General features: G+C 42.8%; 1 protein-coding gene across 1 annotated transcript; it reads left to right on the top strand.

The window, feature by feature from the left end:
- The first annotated feature begins 522 nt into the window (after positions 1-522).
- RDH11 (retinol dehydrogenase 11) lies at positions 523-17,960 on the top strand. The gene is made up of 7 exons (XM_046010145.1): positions 523-1,087; positions 3,146-3,264; positions 3,807-3,962; positions 5,334-5,438; positions 5,980-6,189; positions 9,207-9,396; positions 15,650-17,960. The coding sequence occupies exons 1-7, from the start codon at positions 948-950 to the stop codon at positions 15,750-15,752; spliced, it is 1,023 nt and encodes a 340-aa protein (XP_045866101.1). The 5' UTR covers positions 523-947; the 3' UTR covers positions 15,753-17,960.
- Positions 17,961-18,374: the final 414 nt, after the last annotated feature.

Raw genomic sequence — 18,374 nt, 5'->3', positions numbered from 1 at the left:
AAATTGAGCTTGGAACATGTCTTTCCAGCAAATGGAAATGAATTATCCAGTTACTGACTTGTTAAAACATCCTCTACCTCTACCTCTTGGAAGCCAGATATAAGCCTCAGATGGTAGAGCTGGAAGGAATAATTGAACAGGGAAACTGTTTGTTCTCAAAGAATTTTCATGGCCTTAATTCAAGACAGGATTACAGACTCTCACGAGTAAGCAAAACCAACTGTACTAATCTGAGAAATTCATGACCACCCTGGGAATTAACATATCTAATCCAAGTCACCAGGAAAACTATGTTCTGTTACCAATTAACACTCAAACAACAGGAAAATGATGATAGCATTATAACAGACACAATTATAATATATAATATAATTTAATTTATACATATTATATACATAATATATATTATATATGATATAATATAATTTATATAATATATAAATTATAATTATAAAACAGACACAATAAAGCAATTCTCCTGGAAATTTCTTCAGGGATGGGTTGCTTACACTCCACTGGAATGAAGGAATCCCTAAGGAGGAAGGATTCCCACCTCCCCACTTCCTTCCCAACTGTCAGACTCCAACGGCTCTTCTCCTGTGTAATCAGCCTCATAACACTCCCCAGACGCCAATCTTTGATCTCCAGAGGAACAATGCGGTAACTGTTGCACCATGATAAGGGAAAACTTAACCAGGATCCGGAACTGGGCACCAAGAGCTAGAGGACTAGGGAGGTTTCACGCCAACCGTGGTGGCCAGAGGGCTGTGGGAAAGCTGGACAATCCTAGAAGGCCTAGAGCCTAAATAGTTGGGGTTTGTTGCGGGTCCGCTTGCTCGAGCAGTTGGGAGCAGCGCCTTCCAGCCCAAGCTGCAGACTACATTTCCCAGACGGCTTTGCTCCCTGGGCTGCAGTACTAAGATTAGGTCGTGTCTGGGAGGAGGCGCATGGTCCTTGAGCACTGCTGGGGCATCTTGCTCCGCTCGTACCTAGAGATACCGCAGCCGTCCGGCAAGATGGTCGGGGTCCTGCTGCTCCTGCTCCTCCTTCTACCCCTTTTCCTGTACATCGCTGCACCCCAAATCAGGTCTGTGCAAATGTATTGCCTTCTCTTGAGAAGAATTCAGGAGGACGCTAATCCTCACCGAACGTCTGTTTCCAGAAGAAGGAAAAGGAAAATCCCTGGGGGGTTTCCAAGTAGGTCGAGGCCGGATGTTCGGTTGGTTGGAAGAGGTTCAGCTGTCCTGGATACGGGGGAACGAGATCAGGAGACCCTAGGCGGTGGGAAGGGGCTGTAGTCCGGCTCACCTGACTCTGTTTCTCCCGATCCTTTTTTTCGTCTCAGAAGCCCTTGCTTTCTGCTCGAGAGAACCCTGAGTGCAAGGCTACCCTCAGACAAGTTTCCAGCATTGGGAGATTTCAGACCCTAAAGTGGGGTGTGGACCTTAACACTCATTTCCCCTTAGCTCCCACGCCTTGAACCAGCCCTATCTACCGTCTTGCTTCCAGCCTTTGAAGTACAGTGGAGCGATTCGACCTTTTGCTCTCTGAAACTGTCTGTCGGTGGGAATCGTGCGGTTTACAGGCCCCTTGCTTGCTCTCTTGCTGCAGATAGATTCGCCTTTTTTTCTGGGCGGATGTTGTAGAGGAAAGAAATGGAAGGGTTTCACCACGAGCCGCATTGTGCCTTCAGAGCAGGAGTATCTGGGGGACCTGAATCATGCCCAGGGTTTGGGGGTGAGGCCGAGAGGAATAAGGATAATGGTTCCCGGACCTGGTGACAAATCAGCCAATGGCTGGCTGAGTGCCGCAGAGAATCGGCGAAGAGCTGCACTAAGGGCGCCTGCTTGATTGGTTCTGAGTAAATCACCAGTAGTGACGGTGAACCAGAGATCGTTCCTCGGGGGCGTGGTCACCATCCACCCTTGTGCTCCTCTTTTACTTTTATTTTTCCCCCCTTCTGAACGCCTAGTCCTCCCACTCAGAGGAGAAAGCTTTGTATTTCTTTCCACCACAAGATCCTTTTACCCAAATAGAATCTCAGTGAAAAGTTAAGCCTGAACTGAAAATAGTGCTCACACCGCTGCGAGATTTTTCTAAGGAAGATTTTACTGCAACCTTTATACTCCAGCCACTTGGCTAGGTCAGGGGAACTAGCCCAGAGCTGGACTTTTCATAGTTGATTGTTTCTTTCATTCCTGTTGGTAAAGAGAAGAAAGAACTCAGTAGAGGTCCTGATATGTTGCCGCTCCTGGAGCGAACCCTGAAAGGATGTGAAAAACTGAGCAGGGAGGCTTGTTCTCCGAGGAGGAAGGTATCTTTTGGTGAGCACCAGTTTGCTTCCTTACGGGCTTGTGTGCCCTAAGCAGATAGTTTTAGTGGCTAGGAGTGTGTGCCTTGCGACTCCCAGTTCAATGAAGAAGGCTGAAATGCTCTTTAAAAGTGCATCTCCTGGTCAAGAGATTCTTTTAACTTGAGTCTTGAAATTCGCAGAGAAGAAAAAAAGAACAATTTGAGATGTGCTAATCCCTGTTTGCGCGTTCATTTCTTTGGAAAAGGAGGGGAGTGTAGTACTTAGGAACAAGGACACTAATTAAACCAGGACTCGAATCCCAGTTCCCGTTGGTACTGATTTATGTCTTTTCTTATTTTTAACTGTGTGTATGTGCGTCTTTCTGTTTGCTTTACCGCAGCAAACAAACTTTCATAATTGTATCTTTTTGTATTGGATTAGCTGCATATCAAGGCCAAAAAGTGCCAGTTGTGGACAGACTGTCAAAAGTGGACCAGTTCTTGCTTCTTCTAGTCTGAGTCTTATGATTCCCTAAGCCTGTCAAAGGGCTCAAACTGAAGCCAGGTGCCTGTATAATCAAATACTTACCCAGTTCTTGTACTGTAGGGGGCAGCTCTAAGGTTTGCCCTTACAATAGAATCGTTTTTGCTCCCAGGCAAGAAGCAGAAAATTTTTGAGCAAAAGCCCTTGAGCAAGAGCAGAAAATTTTTCTTCAGTCTTCCTTAAATCTATAAAATGACAGCACTAGAAAGAACCAAAGCAAACTCTTTGGGATTAGAAGACATGGTAGTTACAGGAACCTCTGGCTAAGACAAGAGGAATAAAGAACTGATGAGCTCTCCTTCTCTACAGGACAATGCTGTCTAGTGGGATGTGTACATCAACTGTCCAGCTTCCTGGGAAGGTAGCTGTGGTCACTGGAGCCAACACGGGCATTGGAAAGGAGACAGCCAAAGAACTGGCTCAAAGAGGCAAGCTCATCTGCTTCTAATTCCCTCCTACTCCTGCCATTTTTTCCCTCACAAGGATGACCATGCTCATTATTCCCTCCCAGTCTTGGAATTCAGGAACTTTCCAAGTGTCCCACAGATTCACTGCTCTGAACCTAGTATAATGCTCTCTATATAATAGAGACTTAGTATTTTGGTTTATTTTTCTTTTTTTTTGTTGTTCATCAAATACCCCTGTCATGAAGTAGGCATAAAATTCCCATTAAAAAAAAAAAAAAAAGTAGGACCCACTGGGTGGCTCAGTGGGTTAAGCCTCTGCCTTTGGCTCAGGTCATGGTCTCAGCGTCCTGGGATCGAGCCCTGCATCAGGCTCTCTGCTCAGCAGGGAGCCCACTTCCCCCTCTCTTTCTCTGCCTGCCTCTCTGCCTACTTGTGATCTCTGTCAAATAAATTAATAAAACATTTTTTTTAAAAAAAGTAGAAAATAACATTTATAAGTCTGTAGGTCTATAGCATCCACTCAAAAGCAGAGCTGTGTGTCTCTTTTATGTATTTGTTGACAGGAGCCCGTGTGTATTTAGCATGCCGGGATGTGCTAAAGGGGGAATCAGTAGCCAGAGAGATCCAGCTCATAACGGGGAACCAACAGGTATTAGTGCGGAAACTGGACTTGGCTGATACGAAATCTATTCGAGCCTTTGCTAAAGACTTCTTAGCAGGTAAGTACAGAACTGGAGATTATATTGTTGATCTTGGAATCAACATTGCAGACTCGGTTAAAGGAAAAGATCCTTCTCTTTAATACATAGAAATACTGGATAAATTATAATAAAAATTTCATTCATAGCTGAACTCCTTAGTAACAAGTGGGAATCCTCAAGAAGCAGCAACAAAAAAGGAGTTTAAAAAGTCATAGCAGGGGCGCCTGGGTGGCTCAGTGGGTTAAGCCGCTGCCTTCAGCTCGGGTCATGATCTCGGGGTCCTGGGATCGAGTCCCGCATCGGGCTCTCTGCTCGGCAGGGAGCCTGCTTCCCTCTCTCTCTCTCTCTGCCTGCCCCTCTGTCTGCTTGTGATCTCTCTCTGTCAAATAAATAAATAAAATCTTAAAAAAAAAAAAAAAAAAAAAAGTCATAGCAGTACATAAGAACTAAAGCCAAAAACTTCACGGGAGTATCAGAACTCAACATGAGCTTTAGGATCTGGAGTCTAAAGACTCATACAAGGAAAGGAGATGAGGCCTCAGGCCCTGAGAGTGGGGAGCTGTATCTTGGGCTCCACATAAGGTTGAGACTCACAAAAACTCATCAGGTCCATGGTATGGGGGCTTAAAAAATAAAAAGTAGGCCACCAGATCCAAGACATGGCAAAGAAGCTTGTCTTCTCTTTAGGACATGGTGGTTAGAGAGTCATCTGCAGGATATTAGAACCTCAAATTGGCATCATCTGTGGCATCATCATCAAACAGTGTAAGAATCTTGAGCTGAGGAGTTAACATAAAACCCTGTAGTATCACATCAAAGTCAAACCCAAGAGTACTCTGTAGGCATAACCCCTCATAACACATGGATCTTGGCCACCCTAGGTAAAAAATGTCTACAGATATGAGCTCATAGTTAGAAATTACAAATCACACGAGAAAATAAACCACAAAAAGAGTTGCCAGATGCAACAAAGAGTTAAAACCAATATTTCTTTTGGCACCTTTTGGAGTTCTCCAGTGGCAAGGGGTGCATACAGAACAGCCTGTTGGTTCTTGCTTTGACTCTTCTGATTCAGCTCAGGAAGTCCTTCTATTAGGAGGGGTGACCAGAACATTTTCCCAAAAGCAGTGAGCTAGTAGCTCCTTAAATGGAAAGATCAGAAAGGCAACTTGGTTGTGTAAGATGGAATTTTGTTCTGTAGTAGGTAAGTAGGATTCAACTAAAGTCGTAACCAATGAAAAATGATACAAACCATATATGAAGGAGAAATGGAGGAAAGATTAAAGTAAGTTATGTGTCCCCATTTTCAAAGCCCGAGTGTAAGGCAGATTTCTCAGATGTAACTGCTGTGGCTGGCTGCTTCCCCATCACATCTCCTCTTCCCTGCAGAGGAGAAACATCTACACATTTTGATCAACAACGCAGGAGTGATGATGTGTCCCTACTCTAAGACAGCAGATGGCTTTGAGATGCACATGGGAGTCAACCACTTGGGTAAGAAATCTGGTCTCATCACAAAACTAGAAGAAGCTTAAAAGTTCTTCTTGGAAAACCTGAGGGTCAGACTGAGCTGCCTCTGGGCCTTAAGAGACCATAAGTGGATAGTGAATACTCGGGTCCTTCCGTGATAGCTCAGAGATAAACTTAGACCTCCTCGAGGTACCATCCACTTTTTAATTTGCGATCCAGATTCAACTTACCTTGGGGCCCTTTTGAACAGCCTCATTGGACTGGGGGCTGTGTTGCTTTCTTTGTGGGGATCCTCATGACCAGCATCAGGCAGAGGCTGCCTACTCTTAAAGAGTGATATTAATCCAAGTTGGGAGGAGACAAGAGTTCATATTCACCTAATCCAGATCCCCCTCATGGAGGGATGGCTGTCCTATTTCCCCAAACCCTCCGTGAGCTTGTTCTGCAGTTTATAATGAATTAATAAGGCAAAAAGCCTTGTTCCTGTGTTCTCTCCAGGGCTCACTATGACTCCCTTCACTCTGGCATTGGCCCTGAACTCTGTTAATTCTAGTTTTTCCCATAGGTCACTTCCTCCTGACCCATCTGCTGCTAGAGAAGCTGAAGGAATCAGCCCCATCGAGGATAGTGAATGTGTCTTCCCTAGCACATCACCTGGGAAGGATCCACTTCCATAACCTTCAGGGCGAGAAATTCTACCATGCAGGTCTGGCCTACTGTCACAGCAAGTTAGCTAACATTCTCTTCACCCAGGAGCTGGCTCGGAGGCTCAAAGGTAGGCTTAGAAGAAGTAAGTATAGAGATACCAGTCAATGGAAAGTAGCAAAAATACCATTTTCCGGAGCCCATTCCCTGGACAAACCTGCTGCCATGACTATAACTGGGTATTATTTTAGTAAATAGCCCACAGCTGAATATTGGAAGTGGCTGGCAGGAGATGGGGACATTCTGACTTTGTTTCGTAAGGCTTGACTTTTAGTACTTACTGACTGTGCGACCTGCAATAAGCTTCTTAACTTTTCCAGACTTATTTCCTCATAAGTAAAATAGGACTACTTTATAGGTTATTGTCCTCATTAAGTCAGACCTCACAATCAAGCAAGGTTTTTTACTCATAATGAGACTAGATAGAAGGGAAGGACCTGGGGGCACCTGAGTGGCCCAGTGGGTTAAGCGTGTGGCTCTTGGTTTTGATATAGGTCATGGTCTCAGGTGGTGAGGTCAAGCCCTGAGTCTGGCTCTTGGCTCAGTGCAGAGTCGGCCTGAGATTCTCTCTATCCCCCTTTCTGCCTCTCCTGCACATGTGCTCTCTTGCTCTCTAAATAAATAAAATCTGAAGAAAAAAAAAAAAAAGGTAGATGGAGGGACCTGAGCTGGCACTAGATACAACCATTAGGATAAAAAAGGTCCTGGGACTATTATGAGTCCTGGGGTGGTGGTGGCGGGGGAGTGTCTTCCTAACAGCAAAAGGTTAAATAAGAGAGAAATGTATGCTTGAAGAGAGGAGTCTCCAGTCACAAATATACAGAGGTCCTTAACACTGTCTACTCTGAATTTTCAATAAAGAAGGGTAATCCAGGGTGGACAATTAGAGTCACTTGGGAGTTGAGGCCGGCAGAATTTTGGCTAGGAATCAGACACAGGAGCCCCATCGTTGGTACGGGATCATTAAGCTACATGGAAATTAGATGGGTTACAGAGTGGGTGGGATGAGGCATCTGGGGATATTGAGAAACATTCCAGGCAGATGGAAGAGAATGCATAAAGGTCTAGGTTCAGTTTGAGTAATTGAGAGGCTGCTGTGATTAAAATGTAGAAAACGAAGGGAGCAGAGGTCTGAACTGAGACAGTGGACAGAGTCAAAACCCTTAGCGTCTATGGTAAGGACTTTAGTGGAAGAGCAGGAGAGAACCTTCAGAATTAAAGCCATTTTAAAATGGGGACCAGAGTGTGTGCAGCAGGTGATTTCTGTAGTCTAGGTGAGAAGTGAGGGTGTCGTGGACTAAAGTGGTGGAGATGGAGGGTAGTGGACACTCCTAAGAGATAGTTACGATGGGAAACCCCCAGGGCTTGTTGATGGATATGTGTGGTGAGGTGGGGAATGGTCAAGAACTGCTCTGTGAGGGCGCCTGGGTGGCTTAGTGGGTTAAAGCCTCTGCCTTCGGCTCAGGTCATGATCCCAGGGTCCTGGGATCGAGCCCCACATCAGGCTCTCTGCTCCGCAAGGAGCCTGCTTCCTCCTCTCTCTCTGCCTGCCTCTCTGCCTGGTTGTGATTTCTGTCAAATTAATAAAATATTAAAAAAAAAAAAAAAAAAGAACTGCTCTGTGTTCCTGCCTGATTGGAAGTTATGGAACACTGCAAGATCCAGGTGTGGCCTTGAAAGTATGAAGTTAGTTTTGGACCTCTGTGTCAGCATTACTGTGGGTCATCTAGAGAAGGTATCAAGGGATGCCTGGGTGGCTCAGTTGGTTAAGCATCTGCTTTCGGCTCAGGTTATGATTCCAGGGTCCTGGGATCGAGCCCCGTCTTGGGCTCCCTGCTCAGTGGGGAGCCTGCTTCTCCCTCCGCCTGCTGCTTGTGCTCTCTCTCTGACAAATACATAAATAAAATTTTAAAAAAAACCAGAGTAGATGTCAAGTTGGAAATAATATATGTCCATAGTCCTTTATCTGCAATCATGAAATCCACAAAGACCTGGGAATTCAGTTTTTTCAGAAGCTTGACTCCAAAGCTCATTTGGCAGCAAAGCCTCCCTTGTACTAGGGAGATTAGGTAATAAGAAGTATATGTATCTGTGTCATATTATTTTTCTAAAATCAGTAAAAATTTGGAAACCTCTCTGGCCGCAAGGTTCTAGTAAAGAACTGGGGACCTGACCTAGCACATGCCTAAGTGTCATTTAGCACTTACCATGCACCAGAGACTATTAAGTCTCTTAAAGATATGAACCCATTTAATCCTCCAAACCACCTTGTGAGGTGCAGGTGTTAGGATTATCCCCATTTCAAGAGGAAAGTGAATCACAACATAGGGAGCTTGCCCAGGGTAGAGCTGGGATTCGAAACTGGACAGTCTGACCACAGAGCCCGCCCGTGCCCTGAGCCTCTCAGAGTCAGCCAAGAGTTCAGAGGAGTACTATGTGCATAAAAATGTGCATGCCATATAGTTATAGAGAGGGAGTTTAGCAAGATATGGGAACTCCAGCATTTGCAGTTTGGGTAGAAGATGAGGCACTGGTCCAGGAAACTGAGAGGAAGCAATAAGAAAGGTTTGGAAAAACAGAAGTGTGGGATCACAGCAGCCAATAAAAAGGCAGCTTTGAAGAAAGAGTGATCCCTAGAGTCAAAGTGCAGGAGAGAGGTTTGACTCCTGGCTCTAGTGTTTCCTTTATTATTATTTTTTTTTAAGATTTTATTTATCTGTCAGAGATAGAGCACAAGCAGGGGGAACTGCAGAGGGAGAGGGAGAGGCAGGCTTCCCACCAAGCAGGGAGCCCGAAGCAGGGCTCGATCCCAGGATCCTGGGATCATGAGCTGAGCCGAAGGCAGTTGCTTAGCCCACTGAGCCACCCAGGCGCCCCTCTGCTGTTTCCTAACAGTTAATGACCTCTTTGAGCTTTAATCCTAACCTGTGAAATAGGGAGGTGTAAGTTACTGTGAGGAGTGCTTGTAATACCATTGTGGGAAGGGAGTCTTCCTGGGATTAAATGTTTATTCACGGCCCCTGCTGTCCTCGGCTGTCCAGCAATATCAAGTCCTGCCTTCCTCTCTCTATGGGGCACCCCCATTAGGCTCTGGCGTTACGGCGTATTCTGTCCACCCGGGCACAGTCAAGTCTGAACTGATTCGGCACTCGTCCTTCATGAAATGGATGTGGTGGCTTTTCTCCTTCTTCATCAAGACCCCTCAGCAGGGAGCACAGACCAGCCTGTATTGTGCTCTCACGGAAGGACTTGAGATTCTAAATGGGCATCATTTCAGGTATGAATGTGTCTGTTTTGAGATGGGGTTTTTATGGCTCATGGGAAATAATCTGGATTTGTCTGGTGTACTGTACTCCTACATTGTGCTGCATAGTGTTGTTGTTGTTGTTTTTAAGATTTTATTTATTTATTTATTTATTTATTTATTTATTTATTTATTTTACACACAGAGAGGGATCACAAGTAGGCAGAGAGGCAGGCACGTCCGTCGAGTTTTCTTTGTTCTTTTTTGGACTCCTTGTTCAATTTTTTTGCCCCTGAACATTAGAAAGAATTTGAGGGGTGCCTGGGTGGCTCAGTCGTTAACTGTCTACCTTCAGCTCAGGCATGATCCCAGGGTCCTGGGATCAGGCACTGCATCAAGCTCCCTGCTCAGCGGGAAGCCTGCTTCTCCCTCTCCCACTCCCCCTGCTTGTGTTCCCTCTCTCTCGCTGTGTCTCTCTCTCTGTCAAATAAATAAAATCTTTAAAAAAAAAAAAAAAGAATTCGAATCTGTATTTCTCTATTGTCTTCAGGACTAAAATAGTATCGATGGACCCCCTTCATGAATAAGTGAAGACTTTTAAAACTTTTTATTATAGAGAACTTTGAATATGTATAGTAGTGGATAAAATAGTTGAACCCCCATATACCCATAATATAGTCTCAACAACCATTAAGCCATGGCCAGTACTCCCCCATCCCCATGCACCAGCCCTTCCCGTATTTTTTCCCTCTCATGTTATTTTTAAGCAAGTCTCAAGCATCACATTAGATTGAAATTTTAGGGGCACACCTGGATGGCTCAATCGGTTAAGCGTCTGCCTTTGGCTCAGGTCATGATCTCAGGGTCCTGGGTTCAAGCCCCATATCAGGCTCCCTGCTCAGTGGGGAGCCTGCTTCTCCCTCTCTCTCTGCCTGTTGCTCCCCTGCCTGTGCTTTCTCTCTCTGTGTCAAATAAATAAATAAAATCTATTAAAAAATTGAAATTTTAGCATGTTTTTACCTCCCCCTTCAAGATTTTATGGAAATAATTGAAATTTTAGAGAAAGTGCTGTAAATAAATTAAAATTGGAAAGAAAGGTAGAGAGATCATGAAAGGCGAGGAGGCACAGAAGTTGTTCCAGTAGAGAGAGAAATAATCTGTGCAGAGAAACATCCCTGGTGACTTTGCTTGGTGAATGAGTAAATAACCCAAGTGAGAGAGAATGAATTCCTGATTTAGGGTAATGACCCTAATAATTGGAACCCTAATAATGACCCTAATAAGTTGGAATACAAAGAAGGGTGAAGAGAGGCCCTGAAAAGGCGGAATTTTTATGGCTTGATGACTAAATGAGTGAGGGGTCTGGAAAGAGTTAGTGACCTGGGATCAAGCCTGACTTACTAGGAGACTGATGATGGCATCAACTGAGACAGCAGACTTGGAAAAACCATTGTAGAGCTTAGAGTTCTTTGATGCCGGAGCAGTGGAAAGAGACGCATGCTAACTTAAGCAAGAAGGGAATTTATTAAAATATGGGCGTTCTCCTAAGAGTCAAAGAGAAAACTAAAGAGCCAGGCTTAGAACAGACAGAGTGGCCAGTTAGCTGGGGGCCGGGGGGGGGGGGGGGCGGGCACTGCTGCTGGAATGAGTATAAACCAGTTATCCTCAGTCTTTTGTTTCGTTGTTCACCATTTGCCCTTTAGCAAGGAAGCACTACATCTTCCATCCTCTCATCCTCACTCCCTTGGTTAGGCGGAGATAGGCACTCAGTTAATGGGGTCTTCATACTGTGGGAAAGAGGTCATTCCTCAGAAAGGGATCAGGCTGCTCTTGCCAAAAGAATGTGGAATGGGTAGCTCTGAGTCTTGATCTCAGCTCAGATCTTAATCTCAGGGTTGTGAGATCAAGAGCTACATCAGACTCCATGCTGGGCGTAGAGGAGGCTCTCCTCCTCCCTCTGCCCCTCTCCCCCTCCCTCTCCCCTTTTCCCTCCTTAAATAAAAAAAAAAAAAAAATGTGGAAAGGATCAGTTGCCCACCACGTAGTACACCAGGCTCTGTCCGTGTTCAGTGTGTATCCATAAGATTCCATGTGAGTAGAAGTGTAGAGCAGATAGTTGGAAATATGCAGCTAAAATCCAGAGAGATGAATTTACATAGTTTTATATACTAGAATGATTTTCTATGGGTGACTGGTTTCTTCTTCCCTGGAGATTTTGAGGTTTTGACTGAATAGTTGAAAGCAAGTGAGCCTGAAATCATGACATAGTAATTATTTAATTGACTTTTGAAGAGCCTTTCCAGTGGCATGGATTCTTAATTTTAACCATTTTGAAGATCCAGAAGCAGCTATGTTGACCACAGTCAAAAAATGAACCTAAGTCTGTCTTGACTGAAGCATTAGAAATTTTGCACTGGTTATTTTTCCTGACTGAGACAACAATTCTATTTTTTGTCTCTATGGATCTGTCTGTATTGGACACATCCTATCAAAGCAGTTATGATAATGGCCTTTTGAGACTGGCTTCTGCTAACTTAGCAGAATGTCTTCAAGGTCATCCACCCCAAAGCATGTAACAGTACATCATTCCTTTAGTTGCCAAATAATATTTCAGTTTTGGATATACCACATTTTATTTATCCACTTATCAGTTGTAGACATTTGGGTTATCGCTCTTTGGTTAGTTGGATAATGATGCTGTGATATTCATGTACAGATTTTTGTATGGTGATTTCTCTTGGTTTATATACCTAGAAATGGAATCCCACTGAAATATGGGTCATATGTCAACTCTGTGTTTAACTGCTGAGGAACTGTCAGATTGTTTTCCCAAGTGGCTGCACCATTTCATGTTGCCACCAGCAGTGGATGAGGGTTCCAATCTCTCCACACCCTTCCTTACACTTCTTATTATCTGTCCTTTTGATTTTAAGCCCTCCTGGTAAGCACGGAGTAATTTTTCTACTCAAGTTTTTCTCATTATGGTTTTCATTTGCATTTTCCTGCTAGTGATATTAAGCATCTTTTCATGCGCTTATTGTCCATTTGTTTTTCTTTGTTGGAGAAACATTTATTCAAATCCTTTGCCCATTTTTAAAATGGATCATTATCTTTTTATTATTTAATTGTAACAGTTCTTTACATAATTATAAATATATGTATACAGTTCTTTATATAGTCTGGATGCAAGGTCCTTATCAGATATGTGATTTATAAATATTTTCTCCCATTCTTTGGTTTGTCTTTTTGCTTTCTTTATGGTATCTTTTGAAGCAGAGAAGTTTTGATGAAGTCTAACTTACCGATTTTTCCTTTGGTCACTTGTGCTTTTGGTGCTGTATCTAAGAAACCATTGCCTAACTGAAGGTCACGAAGGCTTACTACTGTGTTTTCTTCTAACACTTTTATAATTTAAGCATTACATTTTGGTCTATGATTCATTTTGGATTAATTTTTACATATGGCATGAAGTAGGGATCTGTCTTGACTTCATTTCTTTTTTGCATTTTTGCATTTTTCATTTTGCATCGTCCCAGAACTGTTTGTTGAAAAGATTATTCTTTCCATTGAATTTTCTTGGTAGCTGTATTAAAATTCCTTGGGCTGGGGCACCTGGTTGGCTCAGTTGGTTGAGTGTCCAACTCTTGATCTTGATCTTGGCTGTGAGTTCAAGTCCCACACTGGGCTCCAAAAAAGAAAAAAAAAAAATTCCTTAGGCTGCTATAATAGAATACCAGAAATGAATTTTCTCACAGTTCTGGAGAATGGGAGTTCAAGATCAAGGAGCCGGAGGGTTGGTTTCTGGTGAGGCCTCTATGCCTGGCTTACAGAGGGCTGCCTTCTTGCTGTGTTCTCAGATGGCTTTCACTCTGTGTGCACACTCCTGGTGTCTCCTCTTCTTACAAGGACATTAGACCTGTGGAATTAGGGCCCTACCTTTATAACCTTACTTACCCTTAATTATCTCCTTAAAAGCCCTATCTCCAGCTGTTGTCATGTTATAGATTAGGGATTCAACATATGGACTTACGGGGACATGATTCAATCCATAACAGATTTATCAAAAATCAATTGACCATAAATGTAAGGGTACTTCTGCACTTTCAGTTCTGTTCTATTCATCTATCCTTATGCACAGTGTCTTGATTACTATGACTTTGTAGTAAGTTTTGAAATTGGTCTTTTTATATATACTGATTGATACTTCTCAAAACCCTGCTGGAAATACCAGCACCATGACTGTGCTGATGCCATAACCACACGTAAGTAGTTTTTACTCTGGTATTTGAATAAATTTTACAGCATGTCATAAATTATGACACAAGGCACCTTCCTGTCCATTGTGTCATTTGCTATTCATCGTAACCTTGCAAAGAACAGAAGGCATCATGCTGTAGAGGCTATAGAGGCTTACAAAGGCCAGCTCATTTCTAGAGTCTTACAGAGCCTTTGGCTCTCTGTGATGGTCTTTCTGCTCAGCAGGGGCAGGTTGTGCTGGTCATGCTGGTAAGTTCCCTTAAACAGAAGTACTATACTTACAAGGCTTGTTTTGTAATTGCGAATGTATCTTTAAGTGGTGTTTCTCAAACTTTCATGTGCTTTAGAACCATCTGAGGAAGTGGTTGAAGACAAATTCCTGGGCCTCTGTCCTCCAGATTCTGATTCAGCAGGTTGAGAGGGAACCTGAGAATTGGCATTTCTAACAAACTCCCTGGTGATGCTCCCGCTAGTCCATAACCTACTCTTTGATTAGCAGTGTCTTTATGGACATAGTGTTGGGAGTTTGCTTCATGTGCTTTTTTCAGACTTGCCAACTTTCCTTTCACCTTCAGAATTTGCTAAGGATGTCCTGCAGTTCTCTTGAAGTAGTGTATAACTTTTTACATTGCTTCTTACGTGACTTAAAAGATTATAGTCCATTTACTCAATCACTTTTCAAAAAACCCTTTATTGAATACCCACTGTGTACTTGATGCAGCTAATGAAAAATGCGTAAAATGTTCTTTGAGAAAATTTTCTGGGCAGTGCAGAGTTTGAGTACCCTTCCTGCATTTAATGGGGATTTTGAATTATGGAGATTAAAGCAATGAAGAGAAGGTATATGAAACACACAGTACTTTATTGTTACATTTCTTTTATGCTATTATCTTTTCCTTCCTTCATTGTTTATGAGGCTGGCTTTACTTGTTATTTGAGTTTAAAAACACTTATAATTGGGGGTGCCTGGGTGGTGCAGCTGGTTAAGTGTCCAGCTGTTGGTTTTGGCTCAGGTCATGATCTCAGGGTCATGAGTTTGAACCCTGCATCAGGTTTCACGCTCAGTGGGGAGTCTGCTTGGGATTCTCTCTCTCCCTTTCCCTCTGCCTTTCCCCTGGTACGCACTCTTTTTCTCTGAAAAATGAGTCTTTAAAAAGATTTAAAAAAAAGTTTGGGCACCTGGGTGGCTCAGGAGGTTAAGCCTCTGCCTTCGGCTCAGGTCATGATCTCAGGGTCCTGGGATCGAGCCCCACATCAGGCTCTCTGCTCAGCAGGGAGCCTGCTTCCCTCTCTCTGCTTGCCTCTCTGCCTACTTGTGATATCTCTCTCTCTGTCAAATAAATAAAATCTTTAAAAAAATTTTTTTTTAACTTATAATTGTAGTAGGCCAGAAATAGTAAGGTGTTTGTTTTTGTTTTTGTTTTTTAAGATTTTATTTATTTATTTGTCAGAGAGATATCACAAGTAGGCAGAGAGGCAGGCAGAGAGAGAGGGGGAAGCAGGCTCCTTGCTGAGCAGAGAACCCAATTGGGGCTTGATCCCAGGACCCTGAGATCATGAGCTGAAGGCAGAAGCTTAACCCACTGAGCCACCCAGGTACCCCCCAAAATAGTAAGTTTTGAGGGTGGTTTTGTTTATTTGTTTCTACCACTCCAGGCATCTGTAACCAGTGTAATCTCAGCAACAAGCCACTGTACAAAGTTCTGTGTGAACAGCTGGACATACATAGGTGTCAGGTGGGCACTGATATTAATAAATATATACATATAAAGGGGAATATAAAGACTAAATGCTATGCTTTATATATCAGACATTCTGGTCAGAGGAGGTCTAGTGAGGAGATCTAAACAGTAATTACATTTTCTTTGGGGTAAGGATTAGAGAATGAAGAGAAGACAAAGACTGGCCCTATGAAGTGTATAGAGAACATGTCATCCCTAGGTTGTTTTTCTGTCACATTCCTTGTTCCAGGCAGAGAACAGACTCCATTCATAAACCTTGTGTTTTAACCTCTCTCTTTCCCTTCTAGTGACTGCAGTGTGGCTTGGGTCTCTGCCCAGGCTCGGAATGAGACGATAGCAAGGCGGCTATGGGACGTCAGCTGTGACCTGCTGGGCATACCTATGGAATAACAGGTGGTGGAAGGTGGACTCAAGAGAAACCTCTAGCAGACTACTCAGTACTCCCTGGCAAAATGATTCTCCTTCATGACGGCCAAAACCTTGAGCACAAAGAAAACAAACCTTCCAGGCTAGCCTGCTTGATGTCTGATGAAGGCCCAATGTACATTGCCAGATTGATCAAAACACCCTGCATTAGTCCAGATTGACTTTGCTCTTGTTACTGCTAGACTTACAGGAGGTGTCCTAGGATAAGATCTTCATATGACCTGCAAACTCATATTTGCCTTCTGAAACCTACTGCCTAGGAGAATCTTAGCTATGGCAGGGTCAATTTATGGCAGTTTGATTAGTTTCTACCAACTTTGTTAACAATATAGTTCTTCCCAGCCACCAACCAGCTCTTTTTTCAGGAGGGCTATACTGCAGCCCCAGTTGAACTCCCACGGTCAACAGTGGGTAGGCTCAAGAGCAGGGCTCATCCCTCACCTGTTAAGAAAACCATCATAAGCCAACATCTGGATTCTTCCAGGAAACTCTTAACTGAATCTGGATTATGGCATGGGCTTTATCTCCGGCAACCTAAAGCCACTGCTGTTAAGACACCTTTACATATCTGGACCACAGAAAAGCTTCCTTTTCTAAGAAGTTTGTGGGGTTGGGAGGATGGCAGAAATTTGGGGGAAGGCAAAAATAAAAATCAAGTTTAAGCCATCATTTTCCTACTGTTTCTCAGGCCAGCAAGTGGGTAAAGAAAGGAGAAGTACTGGAAGGTAGACCACCTACCTGACTTCAGTTTACGGATCGCAGACCCATGGAGGCCTTCTTGTGCTTTAGTTTCTCTTAGAAAACCAGAAGAAAAGAAAGGCTATTTGGTGATTGTCACTGAGTATATCTTTGTGTGTGTTCTTATATAGCATGCAATTGGGATTATTTTTACAAAATTCAAAATAGGTACAAAGGATCAGTATTAAACTGGATGCTGGGGCAGGTAAGTGTTCAAAGATGGAGTAGACAGTGTCATCCAGTCTTTAATACAAATCGGTGGTGCTACAAAGGGAAACAGATTGTATATATGTGGATAACTACTCACCGAAAAGCACCTGGGTAGCAGGGAAGAAGTCCAAAAAAGAGAAGAATCCTGGAGGATAATGCAAACAGTGAAGGGACTAGTTAAGGAATAAAACAAAACAAAACAAAAAAACAGCTAAAGATGGCAATACCTAACTATGGAAGAATTAGCAAGACTGATCCTACGCTGTCTTTAACAAGCACCAGTCAACTAATGTGGTAGAAAAAGACCCCAAACAAAAAACCCCTTTATTAGGCAGAATTGTCCTAAGGACTGATATTATAATTTACAGTCAATTTAATAATCTTCAGGGCACTTCCTTACATTATCTTGACAAGATTACAATGTCTGTATGCTAAAAACCTACACTTAATTTGGAGAACTTTTATCAAAGGTAATGCTGCCATAGGAAATGGAGGAATTAGAAATATTCCCATCACTTGTTTGGAGTATATTATTCTAATAGTTTGTGATTGTCTTGGACTGACAATTACATATTCACTTTGGTGGGGGAAAGAGTTATAGGACCACAGTCTTCTCATATTTGTAAATGAATATTCTTTTATTGAACTTGCTTTGACTTTTAAGGTATGTAATTTAGAAAATGGTCATTTTATGGAAAAATTGGAAAATTTTATTAACAGTTAAGTAGCATCATTGAACTAATATTTTACTTAATTTATGTTGAACTGTCAATGACAAATAAAAAATTTTGATTATTGTTTTTATTCATCAAAATAACTAAGAATTAAATGAAAGTTTAGAGTCAATGGAAGAAAACAAAGTTTAATTATGAGAAGAGAACACTTTTCATTATTATAGTTATACAATCATTTCTCATTTTTAAGGATAATTTGTCCCGGAATCTAGCCACAGTACAGCTTCAATTCAGATGTTATAACTTAATGTTGTGTGATAATGTGATTATTGATTCACGCATTTGTCTACTTGTCTTTTATGGTACTGTTCAAAGATCCCTTTCTCCACATCTCCTTTTTGTACCTGCCCCTCCTATAACAGTGCTGTGGGACTTATGACAGTACAGTTCCACTATCTCAGAGTCTGCTGTCTCTATACTCCGTGAACATCAGGAGCTCAATGCGTGTGTTGAATCAGTGGTCAGTGAATCAGTCTAATAAAAAATAAAGGTCCAGGAGTTATAAATCACCACATCATTTCCCGGGCTGTATTATATCTTGGGCTGCCAAGCAAATACTTAAGAAAGGGCTTCGAAAGGAAAATCATGAAATAAGTTGAAAATAGGAATTTCCCGCCACTGAACCATGAAAACCCATGAAATGCAGAAAAGGACTTCGCGATTGTTAACACATCACATGGTGGGAAAGAGACCTGATGAAGCCGGGCCCGCCTTGCTCACCACATTATAAAATAACCGCGCACGAAGTGGCTCTTTTATTCAGCAACGTAGGCCCGTATCTGGCATTCTCACCAGAGTCATACAATTCACCTGACCTCAGGAAACTTGCAGAGCAAACACTCTCAAGCCCGGAACCTTAAGTAAAAACAAAACCAAGTCTTCTCAGCCTTGACATCAAGATCTA

Source organism: Meles meles, chromosome 6 (genome assembly GCF_922984935.1).
Source record: "Meles meles chromosome 6, mMelMel3.1 paternal haplotype, whole genome shotgun sequence".
NCBI classification, from domain to species: domain Eukaryota; kingdom Metazoa; phylum Chordata; class Mammalia; order Carnivora; family Mustelidae; genus Meles; species Meles meles.
Note: the sequence above shows the minus strand (reverse complement) of the source record. Positions and strands in the feature narration are given on the sequence as shown.